The 10,221-nt window shown below is 33.7% G+C and overlaps 1 protein-coding gene across 1 annotated transcript; it reads right to left on the bottom strand.

Annotated features, from left to right (window-relative positions):
- Window positions 1-1,450: 1,450 nt before the first annotated feature.
- On the bottom strand, window positions 1,451-4,668 carry LOC140891815 (uncharacterized). Its single transcript, XM_073300466.1, has 8 exons — window positions 4,478-4,668; window positions 4,245-4,407; window positions 3,994-4,079; window positions 3,197-3,309; window positions 2,857-2,919; window positions 2,564-2,673; window positions 2,398-2,463; window positions 1,451-2,176 (listed from the first exon to the last, which is right to left on the bottom strand). The coding sequence occupies exons 1-8, from the start codon at window positions 4,570-4,572 to the stop codon at window positions 1,709-1,711; spliced, it is 1,164 nt and encodes a 387-aa protein (XP_073156567.1). The 5' UTR covers window positions 4,573-4,668; the 3' UTR covers window positions 1,451-1,708.
- Window positions 4,669-10,221: the final 5,553 nt, after the last annotated feature.

The following is a 10,221-nucleotide window of genomic DNA, read 5'->3' as shown; positions in this document are numbered from 1 at the left end:
CGGTTTATATTCAAATACTCTCTTTTCCTGTTGTAATTTTTTTTAAAAAATGAATAGAAAAAAGGAAAATTAAAATGAATAGAAAAAAGGAAAAAAAAATAATCAAACATGTGAAAACTGAGTAAAAATAAAACACAAACTATGTCTTCTCCCAAAAGAAAGAAAAACAAAATGCCAAAAAAAATAAAAAAAATTCCAAAATTTTAAATAAAACAAATAAAATATATAAAAAATAGCCTAAAAATTTTTTAAAATGAAAATTTTTAGAAGGAATAAAAGAAAATGAAAACTAAAAGCCCAAAAAACTAAATTTAAATAATATATTTATATTTTAAAGAAGAAATTTGTGTGGTAGTGCAAAAATTATCAATATAAAAGTATAAATTATAACAAGAAAATTATACAATAAAATTTGACATGATAAAAAAAACTAGAATATATATAAAAATTATAATGTATTAAAAAATAAAAATAAAATAAAACAAAACAAAAAGTTATAAAGTGTAAATAAAGAATTAAAATATATTTAGAAAAAAAAGAAAAAAAAGAAAAAGAAATGTTAATGTGGTGTCGTTTTGACACCACATCATCCCCTACTATGGAAAGGGCCTCAGTAGGGGATCCATTCCCTGTTCGCTTACATCATCAAATTGCAAGTTACACACAACATTAAAGATAGATACTTGCATAAATCGAAACAATCATAAACGATACAAATGGTTTAAATAATAATAAGATATAGTGCATAATTCAATCTATGCTTGTAATAAAATATGTAATGTATATATTGTTTTGGTTCACGACTTTATTCATTATTTCCCTTTGATTTTTTTTTTTCAAATAATACAATTACAATAAATAAATGAGAAAACAAAAAGAGAAAACTTGAAATCAATTAGAAAAGGACCAAAAAACCACTAAAACTAAATAAAAAGAATTGAGAAGAATAAAAACATTTATGAAAGGAACCAAAAAATTTATTAAAAAAATTAAAAAGATCATTTTGCAGTTCTGTCATTATCCAAAATCAATTTCCATAAGAATCATTGTAGCACTCCCTGAAATAAAGAGTGCAAATAAAGAACCTTCGGAGCCATTTCGATCCCCTATTTTGAAGAATATCTCCAAAGTGGAGAAGGGTTGGAGATGCTTTTAGTCATCGGACGTTGATATTTATATGCACTTAAAGAAAGGTTGAATGTTAAGAGTAAATCTTATCAATGCTATCAAATTCCAGAGAGCACGCATGCAGATCTGACGCTACCCGGTTAGGGCATCTACAACAAAGATGTATTTTATATTGCCTTTTGCATAAATAAAACATTTTTTAAGATTACCCAGAAAACACCTAATTTCATTTGGAAATTAGGCGATGACAAATGCTCTAGTATTCGACTGCAAGTGAATGAGGCTAAGATTCATTTTAAAGTAAATGTGAGGACGACCTTCATAAAGATAAGTGCATCTAAACAAAGTAAACCAATCCTTAGCGCCTCAGTTCAAGCCGTTACATCTGCAAAACGGAGCATACCATTACCACATAACATACGTAAGCCTAAACATACAGATAGCCACAACAACATTCCAGTGTTCTTGTTTTTGTTACTACAACAAAATCATTGCATACTTGTAGCGTCAGGATGTAGATTCTACATACCCATATGTACATGGATTTGATAACATAGCAAAAGCATCCCCAGACTAGCCGTTAGCTTCTCCCGAAAAAAGAAAATAGTGTCGGCTGTCCCTCAGTTGGTTTCTTGCCTCTCTTTCTCTCTGGACTTTTGTGCTGTCTGCCGGTTTCTTTTGCAAATGGCTTTGCAGCAGTGGAAAACTCATCATAGCCTCGTTTCATCGAACAAACCCCCTTGGACTGTAAAGTAGCAACATCACCTTTCGAGTCATTTTCATCTTCCTTGGTAATAGATTCATGGCAATCATGTTGGGGCTCAGGTTCCTCATTCACAAATTTCTGATGACCAGCTTCAATAGTTTCATCCTTCATTCTGGTATTTTCAAATTTTGAATGGATTTCAGGTTTCTTTTCTATACATTTTGGCTTGCCAGCTTCTACGATCTCTTCCTTAATTGTGGTTTTTTCAAGTTCTGGCTCCGGTGATCTACTCACTTTTGTTGAGAAAAAACGAGAAATTGATTTTGTTTCTTCGGCTTTTACCTGTATATGTGATTAGCATGCAAGATTGCTCTTGATTACCAGATGAAATGTACAATAAGAGGAAGTATGTATCATAATTTATGGTTTACATGCATCATAATTTAAAGTTTGCATAAATTATGTCCGATAGAAGGTATCAATCAAGTCCCCCATCTGTTAAAAGATACTTCCTGAAAAATCAGATTTTATCTCATACAACTCAACAAAAGAACTCAACTTACTTTTTTAATGCACTCTGGTCCATCGTAAGAAAGCTTACCCATGGCAGGTGTCACAGGGTACCATGCCTGCAAGTGAAGGTTATTAATCATTAAAACATCTTGTTCTTTTATCTCCAGAAATTAACACAACACACGCAACAATGTAAAAACTATTTTCATGCTGTACCAAATCTGATTCTTCGTATGGTTTGAAAATTTTGTCAAGATCAGATGAGAAAGCATCATTCAGCCACAAATCGGTTGATTCTTTGTCACCCAAGATAACAGGCATCCTGTCTACAATCAGAAATGATGCAAACTATGGGTGGGAGTGTGAAACAAAACATTGATGTGCTTGTTATTTTTTAACATCATGCAATGGAAAAAAAAAACAGAGAGAGAAAATGTACTTAAACGAACAGATGCATACAATTATGATACATAACTGCTATACTCATCAGAGCAAGAATGCTAACTAACCATGCAGCCATTCCAAAGACGATGACGACGAAGTTGTGACAATTGTGAAAGTATAAATGACTTCTGCATCCAAAAAGGGCAAGCAGATTAATAGCAAGGAAAATGGTTCAGTAAAAGAATCTGCAAAGTTCAATAAAGAAGGAAAAAAATGTGAAACTGATAAATTCTGAGAAGAGAACTCAAACAACCTCTACAAGCTAGTTTCAAACATTTGCAAGTGCATTATGATAGCAGAGGGAAAAGTTGAAAACAGATCACATAACAACAGACCAAAAAATAATTTTTGAGAAGATTGTAAACTGACTTAAACAATGTCGTCAACACTTAATAGGTGATTAACCTTCAGAATTTTTCCAAGAATCAAATAGAGCGGCAAACACCAGGGGACGACCATCCTTAAAATGAATATAGTATGGTTGTTTTTTTTGCCCATCTTTCTTCCATTCGTAAAACCTGAATAGACAAAAGACGCGCATTATGCACAGTAACAACTGACCTATAACAATATAAATCATACTTGATAAAAGGAGCAAACTCTTCGTTTGCAGATTATTGGAATACTGTTTGGGTTCAGATGAAACTTAATTGCAGAGTACAACAGCAAGCGTTTCTTCAAGCATCTTTACATGCTACAATAATAATATTATCTATCTACGAAAAGTATCACCTATGTCAAATCTAACAGCTAACCAAATGCGTATACTTTAATATCTATTACTATTAATAAAGCAAGAACATGTTATAGTAACTAACTTTTGGTATTTCTGAACTTCCAAAAATAACCATATTCAATAAATAAATATATTATTTAACAGTTTCAATTTATTTTCATACAACTTTCCCACCATTTCATAACTCACGTGTGGCATATTTTAATTTCAAAATTCAAAAACTAACTTTCACATATATTACCTACATGACATAATTGATTTCTAATTTTTTTTTTTAAAAAAAATACAAATTTTATCATAAATTATTTTTTATGTTAATTTGATAAACAGATGCATTGCGTGTGCAAAGCGCTGGTTTCAATTAAGAGGGAATCTAACATATAAAATCAAATAGACGTTGAAGAATAATTCTGACTTCAATGAAAGGTTACAATACGGTTAGTAAATACGCAACGAAGTTGCATACCCTTCAACAGACACCAGACACCTATTGCTCGGAAGAAGCCTGCGAAACGACGCCTTCTCTCTTATTGATTCAGATCGAGCATTGAACTGCAAATGGCAACAATAGTCAGATTTCTCCGAAACAAAAAAAAAATCATTTCTTGAACTAAGCCATCTACGGCGTTATAAATGTAAATTATTACAGCAGTTAAAAAAACCGTACCACAACTCGAAGCAAGAAGTAAATAAGCATGAAACAACAAATTACGGTACCATCCTGAAGTAATCAGGTTTCTCAGTTTTCTTGGTGAAGCTTGGAATCAAACCCCATTTCATACAATGGAGTACAAAGCCATTGCCATTGCCATCTCCGTCATCGGCCCTCCGAACCACTGGCACATTGAAACCCGGCGCCACGTTATACGACGGGCGGTACCTGTTGAATATTGAACTTCAATTGAAGCCAAAAGAACACAAAAATGGGATTTTGGGGATTTCCGAGTTACCCGTCCATATTGAGGTGGCGAACGGGCCTACCGTTGAGATGGCAGGCCCGAGGGAAGTCATCGGGCCTCAGAGTACAACGAGCCCTTCCGCACATTCTCGCCTTCGGTCAACTGAGCGGGAAAGGCGGTGGAAAGGAAAAACAACTGTCCTCAATGCTCGCGTCAAGCTTTGTCACAATAATATACCAGCGTATTTGCACTCCTCGATACCGATTGGAGGTGTGATAAATGAATAAAAACATGATTGAAACGTGGATAAGTAAGACATATATATAAATAATATATTGTTTTGTATGTTTATTTTGTAGGATTATTGTGTTTGTTTTTTTAATTATCATTGTTAATTTTATATAATTTCACTTATATGACACTCATCCTCCACTAATACCATGAGTTAAGAGGTATTTGTCATCAAGTCTACATCTAAAGTTATACCGGGCCATGAGATATCATTAGGTTAACAAAAAAATGAGAAAAATATAGGATGAGTAAAAATTTGTGTCTCATCACACTTTCATCTCATGTACCAAACGGTGCCCTTGTATCAAGAAGAAATTGATTTTTTTTTATTAAAATAAATTTTGGAAAAAAAAATCTAACAAATTTATGGGAATAAAAAATGAATGTTTTTTGGGTTAAATATTAATCATAAATTTATGATTAATAGTTAAAAGATCATGAATTATATATTTATATTAGTTATTTCTCACTATTTTTTTCAAATAATTTGAAATTCAAATTAAGACCAACCAAGAGAACAAGTTGATTTCTCTAAAACCTCACACTTAATAAATAAGTATACATATATTTTTTAAAACAAATTTTCTTTTAAATTACAATGACAAAAGTCTCTCTCATTCCCTTGTGGGTGCTCTCCTATCTTGGATAGGTATTTCCTGATTCAGTTCGTAAGCCAAAGAGGTTTAGCTATGGGAGATTGCAAGACGTGTGAGCTCATTGAAACTTTCTTCTAGCCACCGAGAAGAACGTGTCATGTCTCGGCGGATCTAACTTCACAAGGACTTAGACGATTAGAATCGTGTCTAGTGGGCAAAGTACTATCACCTAAAGCAATTAATCGTGAAACATTCCGTACCTAGATGCCTCGCATCCTTCAAGAGAAAAAAACGGCGAAGATTGAAATTGTCGGTGAGAATACTTTTCTACTTGATTTTGCCTCTAACATTGATCGACGACATACTCTGTTTGATTATCCTTAGACCTTCTTTAAAGATCTGGTGATGTCTAAAGAGCCAACTGATCTACTAAAAATGATAGATTTGATATTGTGAGAACCCGATTTTTAAGGAAAAGCCCAGAAAAATTGAGATAATGCAACCCAAGAATTGGGACAAATTCAGCTCATATAGACTTAATTATTGCAGCCCTATTTCGAAACTTGCATCCCAAGAAAATCAAAATTTTGGAAAAGAAACCATTCATGATTAATTAGCCACATTATTTTCATTTTTTAGGATTGTAACCACCACTCTCCCTAAAATTAAAAGACTTTGATGTCACCAATCAAGTCAATTCAATTCGATTTTTAAGGCTGATTTTGAATAGGAATGGAAACCATTTGTAACCTCATATTCATCATTATGATAAGCCATTATGAGATTATTAAAAGACAATAAATCAAGGTTAATGACCCCTTTAAGGACCTTAATATGTGACCATCAAGGCCAATTAAGTGAAAACATTCCATCTACTCTTTTTCCTCCCTAAAAATACCACACCAAGGTGAAGGCATGAGCACACCTAACACGAGACCTCTTCTTCTAGAAATTCGAGAAAATAAGGGTTAGGGTATTGGAAATTCCGTGTAGTCTTAAACCCAAGGTCCGCCCAAGATCAAGCAAGGAAGTGCTGCCCGATTTCAAACAAGGTTTCGGCCAAAGAACAGTCAATTGAATCCCCTTTTTTCATGTGAATCAAGTAAGTGGCTTATGTATATGCTTTAAAAGATTATGTTATTGCTTTAAAATCTGTTGTACACCATATCATTCATTTTTTTTTTTGAGAAAATACCATATCATTCATATTTTGCTATGTATAAGCTTTATTTTACTTCCACATGATTTCTTCGCATGTATTGAGATGTTGTTTGAAAGAGTCGATCGTAATTCAACTGTTTCGCGTCCTCTAAATATATGTATTTTGAGCCTAGCGTAAATAATTCAATATCATGCTTGGGAATATGTATTTTTGCGAGTTCAGTTTGAGCCTGGTGAATATGTATTTTTGCGAGTATCACCTTTCAGGAAGGTGATGAGATTTGGTGTGAAAGACAAGTTGTCACCTCGCTTTATTGGGTCTTTCCAGATACTGAAAAAGATCGGAGATGTTGCATATCGTTTGGCGTTACCGCCATATATTTCCAGTATACACGATGTTTTCTATGTGTCGTTACTTCGACAGTACATAGCTGATGAATCTCATATTATCCAGCCTACTAATGTTCAGCTAGAGCCATATTTGTCATATGTTGAACGACCACTCCGTATCCTAGACAGGAAGGAGAAAGTTCTTCGGAACAAGACTATACCACTTGTGATGGTACAATGGCAGCGCCGAGGCGTTGAAGAAGCAACTTGGGAAACCGAGAGTCGTATGCAAGCAGAATATCCTGAGTTGTTTGTTTTGTACTTTTGATTACCATGTAATGATGTAATTACAGTTGTTGTAATAAACATGATTTGATGTTTCATATTGTTATGTTAATTATTCTTTAGATTTTATTTCACGGATGAAATATCTAAAGGTGGGGAGAATGTAGTAACCCGTACCTCGATTTAAGTAATTACATAATTATTCAAGGCTTAAATGGATGTTTAAGCAATTGGAACTTCCGGTAGAGAACGGACATGTGGATAAAACCCAGACCACTGTTGGTAGCGCTTATCGTGTACGCCCAAATTACCCGACTCAATCAGATAAACAATTATTGCAGTAATGTGAGTAGGGATCGTTCCCACGAGGAAAGGTAAATTTTAATGTGTTCTAAATAAACAAAAATAATAAAAAGGGTTTTTTGGTTTGAAACTTATCCACTACAATTTAAAAACAATTATGAGTGCAATTCTATCAATTACCAAGCACAATCAAATCACAACGGAAAATTCTAAGAGACAAGCCTTGGTTTTGATCAACTACACCCTTGATTTCATTCGTTCGATCATCGATTATCTAAAAATATTTAATCCTGTTGAATATTCATCATTGAAAATTAAATTTCTGTTTCACCTTAATTGTAATTAACTAGACACAAGCGTTCTAAGATAACCCTTACCAATGAATTAACCTAATACAAGCGATTAGATTTAAACCCACGATAGCATGCAAACTAGTGAAACTGATAAATCTAGACAACTCATGCACAAGCGGATGAATTTAGCCTAGTCAATTACTATCCCTACAATTCTTAATCTCACAAGCGGACGATTGTTAATTGTAGTTGCTTCGCAAATCAGATAGTTCAAACAATTACGGATTCAAACTCCCATTTAGCAGTAGATTTTATATAAGAATTATCAGGTGATCAAACTAATAATCAAACATACAATCATAAAATAAATCAGAATAATTATTGATACTCAACAATAATCAAGCTTTGTAAAACACAAATCTCACGAATAAATTAATCAAGGGCTTCGTCTTCCTTAATCAAGTATTAAAAAGTTAGCTACAACGATTCAGAATTAAATTCATAAAAATTTAAAGAAAAGAAGAAAACTAGAGAGTAATCTTCAAGAACAAAACCTAGCCTCCCCCATAATCCCTCCAAAAAGTCTGATGATAATCCCTCTAAAACGGAATTAAGAGTCTAATAGAGGCTAGGAACTAAAATAACAAAGTTACCAAAATTAAAATAATGTTTCCAAAAAAAAAGACGCCCGCTCGATCGGCAACATTCTGCGGATTGATCGGCGTAAAAATTATAAACTCTCTGCCTCGCATAAAACATGTGTCGCTCGATCTGCAAACTTCTGCGGATCGATCGGCAGAAAATGTCCAAGTCCATTGTCTTCAAAATATAAGCACCTGCTCGATCTACAAACTCTTGCGGATCGATCGGCATGACTTCTCCAGAATTCTTTAGCATATTCCATTCCTTCGAGGTTCCATCTTAGTCCGCAAAATAAGCGACCTAACCACAAAAACAAGAATCCCATCATGCAAACACGAAAAATGCAATACGAATAAAATGCTAAAATAAAACATGTAAACTAATGCAAAACAACAACAAAATGACATTACAAATGCAATAAAAAATGCAACTATCAAACTCCCCCACACCTAATCCTTACTCGCCCTCGAGTAAGTATGCAAAACAAAAATGCAAACGAGAATCAAGAAATACTATGGGGTACAGGCCTCAGTTCATTTTTCAAACTTTTCAAATCCATCCATCCAACTCACATTATTTTCAAAAATTTTTAAGACCAGACTGATTTCACCACACAAACTTACAAACCCCGCAACTCATGTTCCAAACACTCGCCTCCAAATCTAATTCACATATTCATAGATCATAAGGACTTTTCATGGTTTCATAGGATTATAATGAATAGAAATCAAATCAACACACTCATCATCGGTTAAACACAAAGGAATCAAGTGTGTAAGTGTTTTGATAAAAATTCATACTCATCAATCGTGTCAATTGACAGTCCATAGGCAAAATTCGCACAACTCCTCTCCACTAGTATATTGGGCGACTGTGACTCGGTCAAAAGATCTTATTCGGTTTATAATGTAAGGCTGGCTTATGGCTACAAACTAAGGAAAGAATTCAAAGAGGGAGTAAAATTTGATTTTATCTCTTAAATCCACTCTTTTTCATTCACACGGCAAACTCTTTTCATTCCTTCAACTCCATTTTTTTTCATTTTCAACTCGCCTTTTGTTCACAGTCTCCTCTTTCCTCTTTTTTTTTTCTTTTTTTTTTTTTTCAGATTTCTTCCTTCCACCCAATCTATTTCTTTCTTTTATTTCTCATCCCCTCCACTACTACACTTCTTTTGATTTTTTTTCCATTTTTACTTCTCAACACACTATCCATTTATTAGCATTCAAATCAAGAGTATAAAAATCAAACATGCAATTACTCCCTAAAGGTAGGAAATAGTGTTTAAGCTGCAGGTAGTAGTTGTAGGACCTCGAAAAAATGTCAAATGGGGGTTTATCATATGTTTTCACGCATGCCATTCGTTTTCAATTAGGTTGAAAAGAGGTACTAGGGACATAATGTATTAAGGGTGGCTTGAAAGGCTCAATCTAATTCAGAAAAATTGTCTATCTCATTCCTAAGTCACAGTATACCCGTATTGTGCCTCGAGGGATGTTCGAACAAGTTCTAGACATGTCTCAATTCACAATCAACTCATACAAACTTTAGTCAGTGCAAAGAAGAGAAATCATCAACAGTAAACGATGATTTTCACACACAATTCAGAAATATGCACCTCATGTGCTCATATATATGTAAAGGCTCAAAGGACATCTAAGGATAAAATATTCAAGAAAATTGAGGCCCAAATAATCCAAACAATGCCTCAATCCTATCCACGTTTGTATGTTTCAAAATTCAGATTTGAGTGTAATTCACAGAGTATGTAAGAGTTCACTCGTCTACGAAGTTCCATTAGTGCAAAAACTCGTCAGATGGGCATGTAATAAACAAACAAAGCGTCATCATTGGCCATGCTTCCCGTTTCTTTCTCAACTCAATACAAAATGCA

This window comes from Henckelia pumila, chromosome 3 (genome assembly GCF_033568475.1).
Source record: "Henckelia pumila isolate YLH828 chromosome 3, ASM3356847v2, whole genome shotgun sequence".
Taxonomy (NCBI): Eukaryota; Viridiplantae; Streptophyta; class Magnoliopsida; order Lamiales; family Gesneriaceae; genus Henckelia; species Henckelia pumila.
Note: the sequence above shows the minus strand (reverse complement) of the source record. Positions and strands in the feature narration are given on the sequence as shown.

Excerpts from the sequence above, each read along its gene's own strand:
- LOC140891815 (XM_073300466.1), bottom strand. The coding sequence starts at position 4,572 with ATGTGCGGAAGGGCTCGTTGTACTCTGAGGCCCGATGACTTCCCTCGG. Across the intron at positions 3,310-3,993 it reads TGTCTGGTGTCTGTTGAAGG|GTTTTACGAATGGAAGAAAG; the intron begins GTATGCAACTTC and ends TTGTCTATTCAG. Across the intron at positions 2,674-2,856 it reads GTCTTTGGAATGGCTGCATG|ACAGGATGCCTGTTATCTTG; the intron begins GTTAGTTAGCAT and ends TTCTGATTGTAG.